Below are 23,959 nucleotides of genomic sequence, written 5' to 3'. Positions count from 1 at the left end.
TACCATAAATACCCAAATAAAAGTTTTGCCTAAAAAAAAATAAAAAATTATATAAATAATTACCTTAGGGACTGAACTTTTTTAATATGTATATCAAGAGTGTATATTAATGTTATTTTTGAAATTATGGCTTGTAATTAGGGATGGACGCAAAACTGAAAAATTGCACCTCCAATTCCAAATAAAATATTGGCGCCATACATTGTACTAGGAAAATATTTTAAACGTTTTAATAACCGGGAAAAATGGGCAAATAAAATATGTGTGGGTTTTAATTACAGTAGCATGTATTATTTTAAAACTATAATGGCCAAAATGCCCTACTGCCATTCCTGCGTTTCAGCACATCATACGCGCTTCCATATGCGCACGGAAGCGTGTATGATGTGAACGAGGCAATGGGCATGCGTTTAAACCTCTAAGTTATCTCTCCCTCTTCTCCCATTCTTGCCTTTCATTCAAACGTTATGTTTTCCATATTCTTGTGTAAAACAATTTTTATTGGTTTTATTAACGATTGCAAAATACATTTAGAACTCCTATCACAGAATTACATTTATAAATAAATACAAATAAATACAGCAACATACACAAGACATTAAAGGAATACTGGGGGGGGGGGGGGGGGGGGGGGGGGTCAGGGGAAAATGAGTTGAACTTACCCGGGGCTTCTAATGGTCCCCTGCAGACATCCTGTGCCCGCGCAGCCACTCACTGATGCTCCTGTCCCCGCCTCCCGTTCACTTCTGGAATTTCAGACTTTAAAGTCTGAAAAACACTGCGCCTGCGTTGCCGTGTCCTCGCTCGCGCCGACGTTACCAGGAGCGTACTGTGCAGGCCCAGTATGGTCAGTGCCTGCGCAGTACGCTCCTGGTGACATCAGCGGGAGCGAAGACGCGGCAACACAGGCGCAGTGGTTTTCAGACTTTAAAGCAGGGATCTCAAACTCAATTTACCTGGGGGCCGCAGGAGGCAAAGTCAGGATGAGGCTGGGCCGCATAAGAAATTTCACAATCGCGGCGCATCGCCGCCTCTGCTTCACAGAGAGGGGCGGGGAGAGGCGGCGATCCGTCAGGGGGGGCAGAGCTGAAGCTGAAAGCTCTGCCCCTTCCAGGAAATGCATGCGGATTGCCCCCCGGGCGATTTGGGGGCTCTGCAGCCCTTGTTTAGAGGCGGGGATGTGGCGGATTACTTGGGAGCACTGAAGCGAACTATAAGGAAGCTTTTGCCAGCGAGGGCCACAAAATATTGTATCGAGGGTCGCAAATGGCCCGCGGGTCGCGAGTTTGAGACCCCTGCTTTAAAGTCTGAAATTCCAGAAGTGAACCGGAGGCGGGCCGGAGCATCAGTGAGTGGCTGCGCAGACGCAGGATGTCTGCAGGGGACCATTGGAAGCCCCGCGTAAGTTCAACTCATTTTCCCCGGTTCCCCCTACAGAAGTCCTTTAAAGATGTAAGCCTACATGTAAATATGAAAGAAAGATAGCCAACTCTTCCAAATTTTAGAATTTTCTTATTGAACGTCTGTATTCATTTGAATTTTTTTATATAAAGGGGTCCGTATTTACATAGGAGCCATAACTACAGATCTCCTGGGGTAGAACAGGAGCTATGTGGCTAAAAGACAACTTTACTTACGGTAACGTCTTTTCCAGTAGTCAGAAGGACAGCACCCCTGGATGAGACCTGTCTCCCTCCCCACTGTGGACAGGAACTGCAAGAAAAGAGATTTGCATAACAGATAGGCAGCTGTATATATGAGAGTAACTCACCCTAATACCTCAGTTAATACAAAAGATGACACGGACCATAGATAATTACATACATAATAGTTACTCCACCCAAAAAAAGGGCGGGTTGCAGGGGTGCTGTCCTGACTACTGGAAAAGACGTTACCGTAAGTAAAGTTGTCTTTCCCAGAACGTCATTGGACAGCACCCCTGGATGAGACGATCTACAAGATATTAGGCTTAGGGAGGGACCACTGCTTGCAACACTTTCCTTCCAAATGATAGGTCTGCTCTAGCAGATACATTCAGCCGATAGTGTTTTACAAAAGTGTTCTGATTCGACCAGGTAGCAGCTCTGCAGATCTGATCTATAGATGCCCCTGCCCTCTCTGCCCAGGAAGTTGATATTCCTCTTGTAGAATGTGCTCTGATGGGAGTTTTCAACTGTTTACCCTGAGTCTGATATGCCGATGTAATTGCCTGTTTAATCCATCGCGCTAAAGTCGCCTTTGAAGCTTTATTTCCGCTGCATCTTCCAGCAAACAAAGTAAAAATAGCTTCAGTTTTCCTCCAGAGAGCAGTTCTATCTAAGTAATGTAACAGACATCTCCTGACGTCAAGACAATGCAATTTCTTATCATTAGTAGGATTCTCACAAAAGGAGGGCAAGAAAATTTCTTGATTCCTGTGAAATGAAGAGACTACCTTAGGTAGAAAAGCCGCGTCCGGGCGTAGTGTAATTCTATCTTCCGAGATGATACAGTAAGGCTCCTTAATAGATAATGAGTGTAGCTCACTTATTCTTCTTGCTGAAGTAATTGCCAATAGGAAGACAGTCTTTAAAGTAAGAAATTTGTCTGAAATCTGTGTTAAAGGTTCAAACGGGGACTCACACAACCCCTGTAATACAGTATTTAAGTCCCAAGAAGGAACTCTGACTCTTATTACTGGTTTTAGTCTTTTCAAGGCCTGAAAAAAACGTATGATTAACTCTTCTTGTGCTAGTCGTCTCTCTAAAAATACACTGAGAGCGGAAACCTGAACCTTAAGTGTACTAACACTTAGACCTTTCTTATATCCGCACTGAAGAAACTCTAATACTGATGTAAGTGAATTTGTGTCACAAGATCTCTCTGTACACCAACTGCTAAATACCCTCCAAGATTTTTGGTATATTATACGAGTCACCTTCTTCCTACTCTGTATCAAAGTTTCTGATAGCCCATCCGAGAACCCTTTTGCTTTTAAGATGCCCCATTCAAGTTCCAAGCTGTAAGGTGTAGTCTCGCCGGATCCGGATGCCAAACTGGACCCTGCGATATCAGGTGTGGAAGAGGAGGAAAAACAATTGGATCTGAAACTGCTAATCTTTTCAGTGACGTGAACCACGGCCTCTTCGGCCACAGTGGAGCTATTAAGATTACTCGGGCCTGGTCCTGGATAATCTTCTTTATTACCCGTGGTAATAGTGGAATTGGAGGAAAAGCGTACATCCTTGCTATCTTTCAACTGACAGTGAAGGCGTCCACCTTCCACGGAAGATCCTCTGGAAACAGAGCACAGAATTGCTGACATTTCATATTTATCCTCCTTGCAAAGAGGTTTACTTCCGGGTACCCCCATTGTAATGCCACCTGCTGGAATACTTCCTGATCCAGAGACCATTTGTTTGGATCCAGTTCAGGTAGTCTGCCACCTGGTTTGATGTCCCTTTTAAGTGTATCGCTGTCAAGGACCTGAGGTTCCTCTGCCCAAAATAGGATCCTTACTGTCCTTTTCCATAAGATCTGACTCTTCGTGCCCCCCTGCCTGTTTAGAAAGGCTACCACACTTCTGTTGTCCGTCTTTATTTTGACATGAGAGCCTGTGATCTGGCGGTCGAAACGCTGCAAAGCTTGCCATACTGCTTCTAGTTCTCTGCTGTTTGAGGACTGTGAACTCGTTGCAACACTCCATTTTCTCTGTGCTGGTTGAGAATTGAAGTGGGCTCCCCAACCCCACAAGCTGGCATCGGTTGTAATTGTATTTTGTTGTGGATAACTCCACAGACGACCTGGAGAAAGATGTGTCGGGTCCTGCCACCATAGAAGAGAAGCCTTTATACTGTGCGGAATGATGAGTTTTCCGTCCAGTGCCACCAGAGACCTGTTCCAAGACTTCAGAATCCATGACTGAAGAAATCTTGAGTGGAACTGTCCCCACTGAATTGCCGGAAAGGAGGAAGTTAGAAGGCCTAGCACTGCCATAGCTTTTCTTAAAGATATGCTTCTTGTTCTCTGAAAAGACAAAACATTATTAAGAATAGCATTGATCTTCCTATCAGGTAAAAACAGTTTTTCCTCTCTGGTAGAAATATTGAATCCTAAGAATTCTAGTAGTTGAGAAGGGACCAGAGAAGCGTACGAGAGAGAACGGCGCCGGAGACTTGGGCGCAGGACACAGCCAGTATATGACTGATCCTGCTGCCGCACAAAGTCCGGGCCATGTTAATTACTATTCCCCCTCCAGGCCGACATGGATAGTGGGGGAATGAAATAATTCGGCTTCCAGCAATTGCTGGAAGCCGAATTATTGTTTTAAAAGCAACTTCAGGTCCGTCTTCTGACGGCGCTGAAGTTACTCCCTGTGCCTGCGATAGCCGTAGTTCCTATTACGGCCTATGGTGGCGCCGGCTCCGCCCAAGTCTCCTGCGCTAAGTCTCCAGCGCTGGATTTACCGTGTTCGCCAGAGAAGACTTATCCCAGTTAATTAGCCAACCTAGGTCCTGGAGGAAGCACACGGTTTTTGAAACTTGATCACTAACCGAGCTGGCAGAAGAACCCCATAACAGGAAGTCATCTAAGTAACCAACAATATTAACCAGTTCTAATCTGAGAAGGGCCAGCACTTCAGCCATAACCTTAGTAAAGAACCATGGAGTTGATGATAATCCGAAAGGTAAGGCAATAAACTGAAAGTGTCTTACCTTCCCATACGGCAAACCTCAGGTACTGCTGACAAGATAAGTGGATCGGCAGATGTAGGTATGCATCCTTCAAGTCTAGGGATGCTAAATAGTCGTTCTTCTGCAAGAGATGAATTACAGATCGAATATTGTCCATTCTGAACTTCCTGTATTTTACTTCCAGATTTAGTGTCTTTAGATTTAGAATAAATCGATAACACCCCTGAGGCTTTTTTACCAGGAAGACTGGGGAGTAAAAACCCTGTTCCCTTTGAATCATTGGAACCTCTCGGATTACCCCTTTTTGAAGAAGTGACTTTACTTCTGACTGGAGAGCTATTCTTAATTACTGATCTTTTGGGCAAGGAGTTAAGACAAAGTTGTGAGGGGGAGGACGTATGAACTCTATTTTGTAACCTTCTAATACGATATTCAGTAGCCACTGTTTTTTTAGTAGTTGTTGCCATTTCTCGAAGAAATGTTCAACTCTCCCCCCCCCCCCCCCCACTGGGATGATGGCATCATTGTTTATCTGTCTTTTTGGCACTAGTAGTGCCAATACGTGGTCTCTGTTGTCTATAAGGGGCCCATCTTTTATTTCTGGAAGACTTCGTTTCCGGCTCATTTTTTTGAGGAGGGCCGAAATGGCCGCTTATTCTGAAATGGCCTCTTCCTTGGAAAATTATTTTTATTATCTGCAGTACGATCTAGAGCAGGGATAGGGAACCTTGGCTCTCCAGCTGTTAAGGAACTACAAGTCCCACAATGCATTGCAGGTTTCTGACAGCCAGAGCCATGATTAATAAAGGCAAATGCATGCTGGGATTTGTAGTTTTATCACAGCTGGAGAGCCAAGGTTCCCTACCCCTGATCTAGAGTGTCATCAAGTCTAGAACCGAACAAGAGATTTCCTTCTCATGGGATACCACAAAGTTTAGATTTGGACGAGTTGTCTCCGTTTCAGGTTTTAACCCATACACCCCTTCTAGCAGAGTTTACTAATGCTGTGGTCCTAGCTGTCAGCTTCACTGTATCGTCTGCTGCATCAACCATGTAATTAGAGGCATTCATAATTTTTGGAAAATCGATAAGGATCTCTTCTCTAGAGACCCCATTAGCAATTTTAAATTGTAAGTCTGAAAGCCAAGTTTTGAGAGATCGACTAACTGCTGTAGATGATATTGCTGGTTTGAAGGTTAATGAAGAAGACTCCCAAGCTCTTCTCAAAACGTTGTCCATCTTTGTATCTATCGGGTATTTAAGATTACCGAAATCTTCAAACATTAAGTCAGTCTTTCTAGACACCCTGGAAAAAGATGGATCCAGCTTTGGAGGAGGACCCCAACACTCCTGATCCTCAGGAGAAAAAAGGGTAGCGCTTAGATAAGGATTTAGGCCAAAAGGCCCGTTTCTCAGGATTTCCCCATTCCTTCTTAAAGGAGAACTGTAGTGAGAGGGATATGGAGGCTGCCATATTTATTTCCTTTTAAGCAATACCAGTTGCCTGGCAGCCCTGATGGTCTATTTGCCTAAAGAAGTGTCTGAATCACACCAGAAACAAGCATACAGCTAATCTTGTCATATCTGTCTAAATTTGTCAGAAACACCTGATCTGCTGCATGCTTGTTCAGGGCCTATGGCTGAAAGTATTAGAGGCAGAGGATTAGCTGAATAGCCAGGCAACTGGTATTGCTTAAAAGGAAATAAATATGGCAGCCTCCATACGCCTCTCACTACAGTTCTCCTTTAATCATAGATTTTAGAGTAGAACGAACTGGGATAAAACGAGATTGGGGATCCGCCAAACCTTCATACATTTGATCCAGGGGTGTTAATGGTTTCTGTTCAGATTTAATACCCATAAGTTTCATGCATGGATGACAAAAGGTCCTTCATTAAATCTGGGGAAAAAGCAAATTTCGGAGGCCTTTCAACTCCTTCTACATCTTCCCCATCTGATATTTCCTCTAATGCGGAAATCTCTACCTCAGAAAGTTCTGAACCATCTGCCTCACTTTCTCTATTTCTTCTCGCCTCTGATGGCCCAGGATGTGGCGTCGGGACTGGAGAAGACAATATATTAACATTGGGCATAACAGGAGCAATACTGCTGGGACCAGGCACCTCCGCAGGACTAGAGGCCACGGCCTGAGCTGAAATAGCAGAGTCTTTAATTTCCTTGATGGCTGAAGATATTTCTGCCCGCATCCAGCCCATCAAATCCTTAAATATAACCGGGGATTCATCCTTAACTAGCTTATTTGTACAATCATGACATCGCTTTTTAGAAGATGAAGATGATAATCGACTGGAACAAATGGCACATTTCTTCCCAGATTTGCTAGATCCACTAGATCCATGCTGACTGGACTGCGTAGCAGATTTATCAGTTTTGTCATGTTTTTCATGCTTTTCAGGCTTTAAAAAACAATAGACAAAAAACACCATTAGTACCCCCTCTAATAAATACACATATATAAACCCAGCATGATACCCTCAGTACTTGCCAGAGAGGGGTTTTGGGCAGGCCTGGCAGACTGCGCAGGAGCTGACCCAGAAGCGTCCTCCATGCTCACAAACAACCAGAGAAAGGGATTAACTTATAAATAAAGAAAGACTTGTTAGTCACATGAGGGGGCGGCACCTGCCGCTAATTAACCTGTATCTTAATTGGTGAATTAGTCACCCACTGCGGCGCCTGCCGCCAAATGCATTGCCATAATGTAATTACCTAAGCGAATCAGCTGCAGCTGATTCACAATCACTGCCGCAGCCCCTGCCGCTCGCTCCGAGTCACGCTGGACGCCAATGCGTGACAACTTCCGGTTGGACCCGGAAGTTCCTTCTCCAAAGCGCGCCTGCGCGTATATTGCTGCTGCCTCTATCGGAGAAGCCTCCTTCACGCTGCAGGGCTCCGGCTGCTCACTGAACAGCGTTACCTGGAGCCCTGGAAGTCGCTGCCCCCAAACGCCTGTCGTGGATGGCACCCTGGAGACCTCTCCCTCCGCATCCCATCCGGGACAGGAAACTGAACTGAGGCATTAGGGCGAGTTACTCTCATATATACAGCTGCCTATCTGTTATGCCAATCTCTTTTCTTGCAGTTCCTGTCCACGGTGGGGAGGGAGACAGGTCTCATCCAGGGGTGCTGTCCAATGTCGTTTTGGGAAAATAATATTTTCCATATCCAATTATTTTTTCTTCTCCACCTCTTCCTTTCTTCAACCCTTAAAGTGACGTTTTTTCTACCATCCTACAAGTTCCTAAACCTATTCTAATGTGTTCTGGCTTACTGCAGCTCTTTCTACTATAACCATCTCTGTAATAAATCAATGTATCTTTCCCCTGTCAGACTTGTCGGCCTGTGTCTGGAAGGCTGCCAAGTTCTTCAGTGTTGAACTGTTCCTCTATGCACACTCCAGTGTGTGTTTTATTTACATAAGCCAGCAGCTTCTCTGCTATCTTATCAGTGATAGAAGAGAGCTGGATAAAAATCCTCCTCTGGAGGCTGTGAAAGGAGCTGGTCTGTCACATACTGAGGAATTAACGACATAGGCAGAGCTGTCTGCAGGAAGCCTGTAATGTTCAGTGCATGAGAGAAGCTGGGGACAGAAGGTAAACACACACAAGTGATCTCTTAAGATTCAGAAGTAAGGCTGTATACAGCCTGCTTGTGTATGGATGTATTTTCTATGTGTGGACATGCTGTACATCAACCTACTTCCTGTTTTGGTGGCCATTTTGTTTGTTTATAAACAAACTTTTTAAAACTGTTTTTGACTACTTTTAATGCGGCGGGGAGCGGCGAAATTGTGACAGAGGGTAATAGGAGATGTCCCCTAACACACTGGTATGTTTACTTTTGTGCGATTTTAACAATACAGATTCTCTTTAACACACACACACACACACACGCACACGCACGCACGCACGCACGCACGCACGCACACACACACACACTTTCCAGTTTCCATTTTTTTTCCATCTTGGTTTTTCATCTTCTTTTAATTCTTACTTTTTTATACTTCCTTTGTGTCATGTCTTCTCATTGATTTAAGATTCTATTTGCTCTTTCAAATACACTTTCAAGTTAGGATCTTTTCTCCTGATGAACTGAACTATGTGTTATGATTCAAAAAACGTGTCAAGTTTCTTATAAACTTAGCCTCTCTATCACTGTATACATAAAAGAAAACCAAAAAAACTGTGTTACGAAATGCAATAGAGTATCTTTCAACATGTTCAAACAATAAAAAGGAAACAACATTTTTGTGATTTTCTTTTCAGCTTGTTGCCAATTGAGCTCTGTCCGGCCCTGGCCTACAAAATAAATTCACATAAGTGGAAAAAGACAGCAAGCAGCTGTTTAATTCCGGTCACACTTCCCGGGCAGCCTGTATTGCCTACCGGAATACCAATCCAATAAAAAGTTTTACTTCACTGGACTCAACGTGCGACAATCATGTGTTGAAAGTTGAATAATATGGCTACTATGAGAAACAAAGAGATAGAACGTGATCACCTGTTTGAGTGCCTCATTTGTAAGTCGGTCCTGGTTCCCCACATGCACTTTCTGGAGGGAGGGACAGTGTGTAGCCAGGCAGGTAAGTGATGAGTCTGTCAGCTGTTTACATCGGTAAGCAGTGTACTTCACCAGACCGGGGCAGTTCATCAGCAGTGTGCAGATCCCAGCATCTGTCACATTCGGGCAGTCCGAAATGTTAATTTCTCTGATGTTCCAACACTTGGAAGCAAGCTTTTCAAGCAAGTTATCATTTACCTGAAAAGAGAGTCAGATTATAAGACAAAATTCAGGAACAGTTCCTTGTTTTGTTGCAAACTTTTTATATGTACAAACTAGTAGTCTAAATAAACTTTGCAGCTTCGTGTTTTTTTTTTTTTAATAAGGAATTGATGTCTCGCCCTATGGGCCGGTTCACACTGGCACTTCCTGGAAAACTGATCAGATTTCCCGCAAACTAAACAATTTCTGTTCTCAATTCGTCGGTTCAGTTCCGTTTACCCACAACTCCACCTCCACACTTCCCCCCGGACTCTATCAACAAAGTTGATACGCTTGCTAGAACGGTCAGTTTTCTAGCCAGTGTGATTAAGATCTGTTTCTCATTGCTACCAATGCAGCGGTTCAGCATCCGATTCTGTTCCACTGTGTTCAGCGGTCTAGAAACATAGCTGCAGCACCAAACTTGGCGGTCCGTTCAGCAAAGTGGATGAATTTGAACAGATCCGTAGGTTAACATTGAATCTGTTTGCATCCGTTCAAATCCGCTCATTTTTGATCTGTCAACAGACCGTTTTTACTGCCAATGTGAACCGGGCATTACTCATAGATCATCAGGGAACTCCAGATGGTCTGAGAAGCAACTTTACACATGTTGGAGGAAAAGCAGACATACCTCGTTCCTTAAATTAAGAAACAACAGGGGGTGTGGCCAAGATGGCGACAGGATAACACGCTGGTGAAGGAGCTCCGCCGCCCTGCAATAACATCTAAAGCTAGAGGCAATCTAGACCATGCAAACTATCAGCAAACAGGTAATATATTGCTGCAGACACTCGGGTCGTCAATCTGGAGTGGTACAATCCTCCCGTTGCCGAAAACATTGAGCTCAGTGTCCCGCTTTCGAGTGAAGAGGCGGCGGGAGGCCCTGCTAAAGGCCAACAAACAACTAATCGCTTTGCCCCGTACTCCACCACAAGCATGTTGCAGAGGACAAACAAGAAAGGTGATAAGATGATGAAAACTTGTCCTCCAGATGAACAATAGATATCCCCTGCTTCACAACGCGGGCAGCCTAGAACTAAAACACAAACTGAGCCTGACACTGAAGTGGAACCGGAGGAGGATCAACCCCAGCCGCCGAGCCCTTTTGAAATAATGGACGCCATAAAGCAATGTCAAATGATGCTTACTATCAAGATGGATAGCTATGAAGCTGGTCTAAGCCTGTTACGACAGGATGTTTCTAACCTGAGAGACCGCATAAGTGAGATGGAAAGACGGCTTTCAGATGTGGGAGATACCAGTAACAGCTCCTCCCGTGCCATTCCAGTCATGGAGAGACGGATCTCAGCCTTGGAGTCACGAGCCATTGATGCTGAAAACAGGAATCGCAGAAGCAATTTACATCTGCTTGGATTGCCTGAGGGTGCGGAGGGTTAAAAAAAATCCCAGAGTTCATGGAGGCTCTACCTTAAAAGCTACTGCCAGATGTCGACTTCTCTCCCCACTTCATCATCGAAAGGGCCCATAGAATTCCAGCCAAAGGGGCCCCCCAGGAGCTCTCCCTCACCCACTTATTTTTAAGCTTTTGAATTACAGGGACAGGGATACAATTCTCTCAGCAGCTAGAACGGCCGGAGAGCTTCACTACAAAAATGCCCGCCTGATGTTTTTTGCTGATTTTACTACAGAAACTCTCAAGCAACGTCTTTTATACAGGTCAAAGCAAAGTTGAGAGAACAGAAAATTCCATATGCAATGCTCTTCCCGGCGAAACTCTGTGTTTTTTGATAATGCGGAAGATGCAATGACTTGGTTTGAGAATTTAAAATAACTGCGCTCTCTTTCTGTGCTTTGTTTATGATAGCCTATTAACTCTTAATATGGCATCCTTTTTTGCTCATATGACTACTTGCTGCTTTCCCATTTTTTCAGCTACTTTTGAGCTTCGCCTGCAAACTGACTATCAAAAGGTTTATATGCATGTCCTGCAATATAAAAGCCATTTTGGACCCCGCCATATGGTGTGCCCTGTCTTCCCTCACTGAAGAATATACGCATACCAGTTTGGTATAGCTATCTCTGATACTTATATACTACAATTAATCTGTATTATCGGTACTTACTTATTTTATGGATCCCAATATAGTGTTCCTAAGTACATTTACCTATTCATTGAATAGGATGTAACTTCTATGATGTAACCCCACTATAGTCGATGAGGATCTAAGCTAGTTGAATATGCCCCATACCTGGAAAAGCTCCAAAACTCTCAAGAGAGGAAAATCCTGAGTGTCTACACATTGAGTGCTCACAACCTCGAAATAGAGTCTGGGAGACACAGACAGACATACAAACCCAGGGAGGAGAGACTATGCCAACACTGAGCAGAAACCCCTTGAGGATGAAAGCCACTTCCTGCTGCACTGCCCCAAGTATACTGCAACCAGGGACATTTACTTTAAGAAATTGTTGGAACTATTCCCAGACTTTATCACATTAGAAGATGAGAGAAAAACATATATCCTACTGGGAGAAGAGGAATCCACAGTCACAATCGCTACGCGCTATGTCACAGCATGCCACAGACTGAGAGGAGCATAACGGAACTGTAAACCTAAAAAATGTCCACAGACTGCTTAGCCATTGTTCCCCTACCCCACCCCCCTTCCATGTCCCCCTTTTCCCTTTGCTTTGGCAATACCTGTAATGAGTCTTGGTCATACCAATAAAGCTATCTTTGATTTGAATATGCTAATGCACTGTCCTAACTGTCAATGACGAATGTAATAAGCTTTATTATCTGTAATTCTGTGAACCGGGTTCTTGCTAATGTGTTTATATAGTTAAAATTCTCCATACGGTACAGGTTATGCGCGGTGAATCTTAACCGCTACAAAGATTCGTGGGTTTTCCTTCTCTACCAACTACTTCAACATTCAAACCTACAATTTTGGCGCTCTAACTGATGTCGCTGTGGTGGAACTTTGCAGAAGCTGGTGAGCACTGGGTTTACAGATTAGGATAGACAAGGGAGCGTTTGTGTGGTGTAGGGTGATACTGGGAGTCTGATGTCTGGAGTGGCCCTATACACTGCAGATCTTTTGTTCAACGTACATGAGCTTTAAGATATGAAAAGATTATTGATCACTGCATCTACATGAAATTATAATGTGTGAATGAATGGATCATTTTCATATATAGGTTATGGCCAGAACCCGAAGTGTGGCCACTCCGCGTTCTGGCCAGCCACTTCGGGTTCTGGCCGGCCAATGTGCGAAGTGGCCGCAGCGCAGCAGCCAATGTTAGAAATGGAATGTTTACACTAAGCTACAATGTATTTTACGGCCGTCTCGCTGCGGCCAAATGTATTAGAAGTTGGTTAATTTAATGAAATATAGCCGGCGGCAATGTAATAGATGAAGCCGCCGGCTTTCGCTACTGCCTCCTCCCCGATCCCCTCCTCCTCCGCCTCTCTCCTCTCACTGCCTCCTATACAATATACGGAGCAGCCGGGGACACACGGAGAGTCGTTCGTCTCGCCAGGGGAAGCAGAGCGGGGAGGCTGCAGACATTGCTTCTGCCAGCACCCGCTCTGCAGGAACGGCAGGATTCCCCTGCTGCGACGAACGACTCTCGGGGACACGCATGTCCCCGCCAGCTGCTCCGTATATTGTATAGGAGGCAGGGAGAGGAGAGAGGCTGGGAAGGGGAGGAGGAGAGGAGGCAGTAGTACATTGCCGCCGGCTATATTTTATTAAATTAACCAACTTCTAATACATTTGGCCGCAGCGAAACGGCCGTAAAATACATTGTAGCTTAGTGTAATCAATCCATTTCTAACATTGGTCACTGCGCTGCGGCCACTTCGCACATTGGCTGGCCAGATCCCGAAGTGGCTGGCCAGAACGCGAAGTGGCCACACTTCGGGTTCTGCCCGTAACATATATATATATATAGTTAGCTCACCTCTTGCACTATAAGTGGTGTCCAATTCGGGCCACCTCAGACATTGGATCTAGAGGGTCAATTATCTATATTAGATATTGCAACTTACACTCTATGAGGGGTACTTTAGTAAATTACCGGAATGATATACCCATTCTGTTTGGCTATCACAACCTAGTTCCTTACGCATAGACTCAGAACTTCAGTTATATAGTATACATAATGCAACTACGTTGTGTATCTCGTTCCTGGTAAAATTAGCAAAATTACCCTTAACCTCCCTGGCGTTCTGATTGCACATTTGTTTTCGGTTGTGCATTTGCAATGGGTCTCATTGTCATTTGCAATCGCTCTGCAGTTCTGGGCAGCTCAGGATGCTGTCATCATTCCACCAATTGCTTGTTGCAGCTGAGCTGCGGCCAGATAGCCCTGGATTTCCTGCATGCATGTTGTTACATAATACTGCATGTATTTCTTATGGGGGTCCTTTGCATTCACAGCCAGCTAGCAAATGATAATCAAGCCAGCTCAGGATTGAGTGATTACCATTCAGCTGTGTGCAGATGTGCATACCTGCATCCATTGGCTGATGCCAGCATAAAAGTCTGCCTCCCATTTCATTCCCCGCCCGTCATAGTGGTAACTACGCTGATCTATTGGGCACCTTGTTACTCTGTATAGTTCTGTTATTTTACTTCTATGTTACCTTATTACTTGAGCTTTAGTTAGTTCTTGATAAATATATATATATGCAGACTTTGTTATTTTTCTTATTATTGTGTATTGCCTAATTCCATACTTGATGGACGTTCGCTGCATCCGCGGTGGATAAGTGAAGACCATTATCCAGATAGCTTGGATCCTGCCGTCACCACGTTGGTGACTGTAGTATTCCTGCTACTCTAGTTTCTGGGAACGTAACTATAGGCTGCAGTTGCTATTAGTTACGTTCTTTCCTGTAGTCTTGCCTGTGTGGATGCTTGCTGGTGACTATTGTTAGCCTGCTTGCTCTGCTTCTGTGGACGTGACTGTGAGCTGCGGTTGCTACTAGTTACGCTCCAATCTATATTCCTGTTTTGTACCTGTCTGAAACTTTGTTATCGCTAAGGCAGCACAGTGCGAACTAAGGCAGCGCAACATCGCACTGTGCTGCTATTGTGTTTTATTTGTAGCGATATCGGAAGCCCAGAACTGCAGTTGCTCTGGGCAGCCTGTGTAACCTCTTCCATTATCCAGCTCTTAACCTTGTTGTGCTGGGTGCTGCAGCCGCACTCAGGCAATCTAAAGAGATAATGGGTTTCCAGGTATAGGAATTGGAGGAAAGAGAAACCTCTATGCAGACGATCTAGTTGTATACCTTAGAGATCCAAATAATTCCATTAAGGGAGTGTTACATATCTTTCAAAACTATGCACAATTTACTGGGCTAGAGGTCAACTGGGGGAAATCTAAAATATTACCTTTAAATAATACGGTGGTATTGAATACCCCACTTGAATCAGTATCTAAGGTTAAGTACCTTGGTATTTTGATTTCTAGTAATGTGGGTGATTTCCTAGATAATAATCTACAGCCCCTGTTCCAATTTACTAAGAACAAACCGGCCGCTTGGAAGAACCTGCCTCTCTCACTTGCTGGGCGTATCAATCTAGTCAAGATGAAACTGCTTCCCAAGTATTTATAGATTTTCAGGAACTGTCCGATATGAGTCCATAAACGTTTCTTTATACAATTAAATTCTATACTGGTAAGCTTTGCATGGTATAATAAAACATCGAGACTTAGTCTTAAAACACTGCAAAGACCATGGACAGAAGGTGGGTTAGCGTTTCCACATTTATTTAAATATTACCTAGCAAGTCAACTGGTCACAGCCCATTGGTGGCTGAGACAGGATAAATCTAATGCTGCTATGGTACTAGAAGCGGCGCATCTTGGCTCGTTTGAGGCACTATCCCAGCTATCGAATTTTACACTATACCAGACCAAATTATATGGATCTCTAGGATTATCATGAACATTACCCATATAGTTCAAGCAGGTGCCCTGGTTACTTTTGATTACCTTAAAGAAAACCTCCTGTTACCCAACCATTATTTCTTTAGATACCTTCAATTACGACATGCTTTCAGTACGCAATTTGGGAAGGATCCGGTCAGAATAATATCCTCTGAAACTGAAAATATTCTGAATAAAGATGACTTGGTCAAAGCTGTCTCTGCTATATATCAAGATATCAGCCTGGTCACGGAACCACACGGAACTGTTTTTAAGAATAAGTGGCTTGATCTTCTTCCGGAACTAGACGATGAGGATTGGGAGGATATGTGGATTTAGCCATTTGTGTATCTTATTAAGAAATTCATAAATTGTGATACGAAATTTGTAGTATATGTGCCCATGCCAATTGCTCTATGTGGGCAAAACAGCTAACGAATTGAAGAAACGCATTCAAAAGCACATGTCAGTAATTAGGAGTAAGGATAATTATGACAAATCTCCAATTGGAGTAAATTTTCACCTATTCCATGATGCTAACCCTGAATTACTAAAATCCAAAGGGATCTATAAGATGGAGGCCCCTTCTAGAGGAGGAGATCTGGATAGGAGGCTCAGACAAATTGAGACACGCTGGATTTACCAGCTAGGGACACTGACACCCAATGGTCTTAACACAGAATTTAGCTTTACCCCTTTCCTCTGATACATCCAAGGATTTGCTGTTATGCCTTGGTTAACCGTATATAATGGGAATTGTCTAATAATTGGGCCAAAGTTTTGTTGCTTTCCTCCCCCCCCCCCCCCCTTTTCCTCTTACCATTCCCTTCCTCCGTTCCGCCCTCTTACCTCAATCTAATCCTTCATCCCTTCCCTCCCTTTCATCCTTTAATTCCCCTTCCCCCCTCTCTCCCTTCTTTTTTCCCTTTCCCCTTTACCTATCCCAGTTGTCCCCCCCTCCCCCCCGCCTTTTCCCAAATGGAGAGGATTGGGGGTAAGTCACTATAGAAACTAGATGATGAACTTAGTTACACAGACGCACGACATAGAATGTATATGTGCTCGCTAAAGGGATACTGTAGGGGGGGGGGGGGGGGGGGGTCGGAAAATGAGTTGAAGTTACCCGGGGCTTCTAATGGTCCCCCGCAGACATCCTGTGCCCACGCAGCCATTCCCAAATACTCCGGCCCCGCCTCCGGTTCACTTCTGGAATTTCAGACTTTAAAGTCTGAAAACCACTGCGCCTGCGTTGCAGTGTCCTCGCTTCCCCTGATGTCACCAGGATCACATGGCACAGACCATACTGGGCCTGCGCAATACGCTCCAGGTGCCATCAGCGTGGGCGAGGACACGGCAACGCATGTACATGTATGTGTATGTGTATGTATGTATATATACATATATACACACACACACACACACATATATATACATACATACATACATACATACATACATACATACATACATACACGCGCGCGTGCATGTGTGTGTGTAATCAAACAAGAGGCATTGCACCAAAATAACAGAATGAATAAAATTACACTTTTTTTAATTGCAATACTACCGTATTTTTCGGACTATAAGACGCTCCGGACTATAAGACGCACCTAGTTTCAGAGGACAAAAACCATGGAAAAAAAAAATTTAACCTATATGTAACCTGGTGCGTCTTTAGTGCAGGGGCGTCTTTTGGTCTTTTCCCCCCCAAGCTGTCTATCTAAATACACATACACATACACATACACACACACACACACACACACACACACACACACACACACACATATAGCCCAGCCTCTGTTGCTATTTTAATCCCCCTAAAACACAGCCACGCTGCTGACACGCAGCTTGTCAGAGCGGGCTGTGTTTATCTCTTTACTGTCACTCTCGCCGCTCCCCCCGCATCGCTCCGTTCCCCGCCCTCGTCCCTTCCCTCGCCGCTGATTGGAGGGAAGGGACGCAGGCGGGGACCGAAGCTCTGCAGGAGGCGGGGGGAGCGGCGAGAGTGACAGTAAAGAGATAAACACAGCCAGCACAGCGCGGCTGTGTTTTAGGGGGGGGTTTACAGAGTGCAGGGGGGATTTAGGAGGGATTAAAATAGCAACAGAGGCTGGGCTCTATAGGCAGACCCAGCCTCTGTATGGGGATTGCATTGTGAGAATCCCGCCTCGGGTTCTCTTTAAGGAACAACAGACCTCTGCAGCAAACTGTAATTTTTGTATGGCTCTGCAGTAACGCATGGCTTATTGGTTAACTGTTACAAACAAGGGTGGGTAACAAACACAAAATGCCCCCCCCCCCCTCTATTGTGGCCAAATATAGCACAAGTGATCACCCCACAGTGAGTGGCTACATTACAGTGGACACGTCCAGCCACAGCATTATTGTGCATATTGCATTGATTAAAAGGTAAGCTGGAGGGAGAACTGAACTGGGGATGTGATAAACAGGCAGTCAAGATTATGTTACCACTACTTTCAGCTAAAAATTCACGTAGCAAAGAGATTCATTTTATAAGTAGACATGGCTACTACAAAATTGCAATGGTGCCTATACTTTTTATCTTAATCAAATAATTCAACTGCCTATCCTAGATAGCAATGAAAACCAATAACTATGTAGATAAGGCAGCACTTTTGCCATTCTCTTCCTTTTCTGGTGACACCATTAAGCCCAATCTACATGATACGATTTTTGTGCGATTCAATTACGATTCTATTTACGATCCGATTAAATCCGACATGTCCGATCTGGATTCGATTTGATTCAATTCGATTTGTCATTGCAAAACAATGGCAAATCGAATTGAATCCCGATCGAACGTGTCGGATTTAATCGGATTGTAAACAGAATCGTAATCGAATCGCACAAAGAATCATATCGTGTAGATGGGGCTTAACCCCCCTGGCGGTATGAAAAATTCCGCCAGGGGGCAGCGCAGCAGTTTTTTTTTTTTTTTTTAAATCATGTAGCGAGCCCAGGGCTCGCTACATGATAGCCGCTGCTCAGCGGCATCCCCCCGCCCGCTTTGATCGCCTTCGGCAATCTCCGATCAGGAAATCTCGTTCAAAGAACGGGATTTCCTGGAGGGCGGGATGACGTCACCGACGTCGGGACGTCATTGGGAGTCCCGATCCACCCCTCGGCGCTGCCTGGCACTGATTGGCCATGCAGCGCACGGGGTCTGGGGGGGGGGGGGGTCGCGCCGCAACGGATAGCGCCGATCGGGCGCGGACCGGCGGCGATCAGTGTGCTGGCGCAGCTAGCAAAGTGCTAGCTGCGTCCAGCAAAAAAAAACAACTATGTAAATCGGCCCAGCAGGGCCTGAGCGGCACCCTCCGGCGGCTTACCCCGTGTCACACACGGGGTTACCGCTAAGGAGGTTAAGATCAAGTAGAAGCCCTTGCCTTCATAAGGAGAGGAAGTAAAGGGCATACTAGTAAACTGAGATACTGTAAAAGCTAGCAAAATGGCAGTTATTCTGTCCCTTCTCCACTGTAGCAAGCCAGGAAATAAAAATCTCATTGGACTTGAGTTTGGCTAACAAGGTACAATACTGCTACATTTACAACGTAGATTTAATGTTTTATTGTCTCCTCAATGGAAGTCTCTCAAGAGACCCAAAACTAAAATATATGATCTATATTCTGCTCTCAGAAGTTATCAGCCAGGAGTAGTTTTATGGCTGTAATTTCATATGAGTGAGGGTTACACTATAATCTGACAAGGGCCGAAAGGAGAGAAGCTGTCACTTGTATACCTGAAGGTAAACTCTTTCAGGCAGTAAAAGAAAAAAAGAAACGCAGCCTGGTTATTAATATGTTTTTCATTGTACATGCACATGCTTATCTCATGGCACCTTGGGTACATTTTAAATAATGCTTTCATATATTTATGAAGTGTTATTCTTAGAAAATATGTTGGAAATCCAAGATTACAGCACATGCGTTATTTAAAGGAATATTGTAGGGGGAGGTCGGGGGAAAATGAGATGAACTTACCTAAGGCTTCTAATGGTCCCCCGCAGATATCTTGTGCCCGCGCAGCCACTCACCGATGATGCGGCCTCGCCCGGGTCAGGCGCAGTATGGTCCATTACCATTACAAGCCCCGGGTAAGTTCAACTCATTTTTCCCCGACCCCCCTACAGTATTCATTTAAAGCGGACCCAAACCAAACATTTTTTTTAATTCAAAATATTTAGTTGCACCACTCTGACACATACAAAGTTAAAAAAACACTCCTTCAAGCCTATGAGCAGTTCAGTACATGCTTTTCACCCTTCTCTTTGCATAACTAGGGTTATACAGGTGGCAGCCATTACTTCTGAGCTTAGTAGGAGGTTTTAAATCATGGGTGTGTTTGTCATCAGCTACCCTCCCTCACAGGGGCGTCCTCTATGTGAAATCTCACACAAGCTAAGATCACCTCCCCTGTGACATCATCAGTAGCAGCCTGTGTTTTGTTTTTGTTTTTTTATTTCCTCCACCAGTTTGCCAGAAAAATCCCAGCAATATGAAAGGAAGGGAGGAGTTTCTCCAATAAATGTAAAATATTTTATATTTGTCATCATGCAGCTGAAAAAAGGCTGCTATCTATTATAATTTAGAAAATAGATTTTATTTCTGAAATCTTGTATTTTTAACTTGGGTCCACTTTAAGCAGGCTGGATAGTGTACTGGTTAAGGACTCTGTCTCTGACACAGGAGACCAGGGTTGAATCTCAGCTCTTCCTGTTCAGCAAGCCAGCACCAATTCAGTAGAAGACCTTCGGCAAGACTCCCCAACACTGCTACTGCCGCGTCCTTGTGGCTGCAGCTCTTGTGCTTAGAGTCCGCTAGGAGAAAGCGCAATATAAATGTTCTGTATCTTGTCTTGTCTTAAAAACTGAGCAAGGCAAATTCGTATAGCAATCGGAGTAAAAAGTGAATATAAACTGTATATAGAAGTGGTAGACAAAATGTGTTTGTAAAATTCAGAAAACTTTCAATTTTTGGTTTAAGTTGGGCATTAAGAAATTTCTCTTAATATTTCCAGTCACTGACTGGTAAAAAGACCTATTAATCACCTATTAATCCAGGCAGTGTCACATGTTTAATCCAGTTAGCATTTGTTTAAATCATCTAAGGAGTTTTCTCCAGTTTGAACGACATTTCCTCCTATTCTTTTCTGTAAAAAAATAATGCCTGACAGGAGTAATTTATTTGTAGACGTTTAGGCTTTTTTGGATGTAGAGAAAAAAAAGCTTGCTTGTATACACAAACTCATTCTTCATTACAGCTTTCAAGCGGTAATTAACAGCATCAACACAATAAGCAATTGCTGAGAGATCTAAGTATCTAAAATCAGACCAAAACAGATGAGTAATGCCAGCCAGGCAGCGATACTGAGAGTGCCTGGCTGTTGTCAGCACAAACACAGGGATGTGAAGACTTATTTGGATATTTCCTGATTGTCCCTACCAGGGCTGTGGAGTCGGAGTCGGGGCAATTTTGGGTGCTTGGAGTCGGAGTCGGGAAAAAATGCACCGACTCCAACTCCTAATGAATTTAAACTGTAATTAAAATAGAAAATATGATAAAATGTTCTATTTCTCAGGTAATAGTCATTATAAATAATTTATACATACAGTAATAGCTGTGCTTCGTCCACAAAAATGAAATAAACCAATCACAATTAGTTACTTGTGCTGCTTCAATAAAGCAGTCCGCGTATTTTTAAAGTCAGATATACACATCTGATTGTGACTGTATATATGATGTGTACACAGGAATCTCTTATATATACTAAATAACATCTATGCTGTAAGAATAAAGCCTGATGTGTAGCCGTGTCACTAATAGAGATGGTCAATGAGATGGAAATAATTCTGCGTTGATTCTGATTTATGCAAATGTACACTCTCTTTGCTCATGAAATCAAATAATTTGATAGGTTGTTAAAATTTGGTTTGGTGACTACGAATTAAATGGTACCTGAGAAGGATGAAAAGAAAAGTTTTATACATACCTTGTGTCAGGAACCGGCCCGCGGCACGCCTGCGTATACGGTTCCCGACTGCGGGTTTGACCAGACCTAGAGGGGAAGCAGCCTTAGTCAAGCTAAAACAAGGCTGGGACCCCTCAGAACACCTCTCACTGCCACCACTAGCGGTTCGCTAGACACTTCCACTCTGCTGTCGAGTCCTCAGCACGCACTCCGCGTTTTCGTATTTGGGTCAGCTTTGCACTTAGGCCGAATACGAGAACGCCACGCACCCACACACACAGTACAGTAACACAGCACAATCAGACACTGACTTGTAATGCAAGTTACACTGTCGTGCAGCAAAACCACTAACAGTCGTTCCGAACGACACTGTTAGCTACTCGCACTGGCGTTTCGTACGTTGGGTCAGCTGCGCGCTTTAGGCCAACGTATGACGAACGCCCCCAAACACACAATGCAATTACAATTTCATATGGTAGTGTTGCTCAAACATACAACTAGGCACTGACTTATACACAGCTACACTGCAGTCTCCTTTAGGCTATGAATGTTAGTTTAGTACGGCAGAAGTCAGGCTTATTAAATAATAATGTAATATTCCAGAAAAACAGAACAATGCAGAACTTAATATATACAAAAGATTACAAAAAACAAAGCAAAAATAGTTACAAGATATAAGTTACAAAGATACACACGGATACTTGCGTAAAAATAAAAATGGGGATTAAAAACTTTACCAACTTGAAGGTCTCAACATTGTCAGCAGGAGCATGCCGTTTGTTCGACCAGAAGTCGAGATCAACTCTAGCTATGCGCTATCTCCAAGAGCAGATACCGGTGACTGTCCTGGGTCAGCTTAAATAGTCCGAAGTGTCCCCTGGGGCATTTAATGTCCAGCCCCCAGGAACTAATGCACTTTCCCCGTTTTTGACATCACCTAACGCTTGTCATAATCTTGAGAACAACAAATATCCTGTTGACACTTACAGATTTCAAAGCAATTCCTTTTCCAGAGATCCAACATCCACTATAGTACCCACACCCAACAAAAGACTTCCTTAGCCCAATTTCCCCAGGTTACAATGTCTATATATCAAGAGATTGTTAAGTGAGGCTTTCAACTCCAGGTGAAAACTTGATCAAGGCTTTTCCTGACTAGGCTTGCTTTGTGTATTGAGACAATGGGCCGTCTCCTGAGTTCAAAAAGCCAGGCAGATAATCCCATTAGCAGAAACTCAAAGCACTTCATATGGTCAAGACAATACCCACTTCCTTTCCCCAAGCAATCAAAGGCAACAGCTCCCTCCATGGAACACAGGCAGAAAAATGAAAGAATATGTTCCTGTTATCCTTACATCATAAGCACCCCAATATATCACCACACCTTGGGCTTCTTCCAGCCCCCTTCAGGCTAATCAGTCCCTCGCTGTCCACCTCCACCACCTGGATCTTCTGCTATGAGTCCTGGTAATTCAGCCAGTCAGCGCAGTCCGGCCGCATGCCGCTTCCACAGCCAGGAGCGTTCTGCACCTGCGCAACAGTGCTGCGCAGGTGTAATACGCTCCCGGCGGCAGAGTGTGTGCATGCGCACTATGCCAGACTTGCTCAAGTACCTGGACTCATAGCAGAAGATCCAGGTGGTGGAGGAGGACAGCGAGGGACTGATTAGCCTGAAGGGGGCTGGAGGAAGCCCAAGGTATGTATAAAACTTTAATTTCATCTGTCTCAGGTTTACTTTGTTACACAGTATTACTATACTCTACATATGCACTCTCCACAGAGCTGCAGGGAATCCAATGAGAATGTTGTGCACACTGAACACAGAGGTGTTGTCTATCACCCATAAACCTGGTTCAGATTGTGCATGAAGAATGTGTAATAGAGGAAGTATCTCCTTATTCCCCTGCACATCACTCTTACATGTACCCACAGTTACATTGCCTAAGGCCTGATAGATGTTCTTTGTTCCGGCCTGTACCTTTTACAAGTACTCTTACCAAGGACTAGTTTTAGTCTATGACTAAAGGGAATAAATATGGCAGTCTCCATATCCTTCTCACTTCAGTTGTCTTTTAAAATTCCTAAGCGTTGGCAGTTAAGAGACGAATTTAATGTTACATACTTTCATTCAACAAGATTGTAATATGCAAATTAGAGGAGTCGAGGAGTCGGAGTCGGTGGAATCCTAAACTGAGGAGTCGGAGTCGGTGGATTTTTGTACTGACTCCACAGCCCTGGTCCCTACTATTGCACAGAATAGTTTCTGAGATTCTAAGCCCATTTCTAATCAAAAATCTAAAAATACCATTATTATTACTATTACTACTATCATCAGTGTGTATTTGAGGGAAATCAGTCTTGTAGCTAAAAAAAAAAAAAAACAAAACAGTCGTAAAATTCTGACCTCATTACCAGAAGCAGGTAGGCTGAGGAAGTTTGTTTTAAAGGTTACACCAGGTGAAATAAGCATATAAAGCTTTACATACCTGGGGCTTCTTCCAGCCCCTAGAAGTCTCTCTGGTCCCATTTTCCTCCAGGGTCCCGTTGCCAGCCCGTAGTGATCCTCGACCCTCTACGCATGTGTGGGTATGCGCGTCTCGCGATC

General features: G+C 44.1%; 1 protein-coding gene across 1 annotated transcript in view; it reads right to left on the bottom strand.

Moving 5' to 3' along the window:
- FBXL17 (F-box and leucine rich repeat protein 17) overlaps window positions 1-23,959 on the bottom strand; it is a 763,959-nt gene that overhangs the window by 730,966 nt on the left and 9,034 nt on the right. The window contains exon 3 of the mRNA XM_068247434.1: window positions 9,196-9,453. Coding sequence (XP_068103535.1) covers window positions 9,196-9,453 — 258 coding nt within the window. The remainder of the gene's footprint in view (window positions 1-9,195; window positions 9,454-23,959) is intronic.

This window comes from Hyperolius riggenbachi, chromosome 1 (genome assembly GCF_040937935.1).
Source record: "Hyperolius riggenbachi isolate aHypRig1 chromosome 1, aHypRig1.pri, whole genome shotgun sequence".
NCBI classification, from domain to species: Eukaryota; Metazoa; Chordata; class Amphibia; order Anura; family Hyperoliidae; genus Hyperolius; species Hyperolius riggenbachi.
Note: the sequence above shows the minus strand (reverse complement) of the source record. Positions and strands in the feature narration are given on the sequence as shown.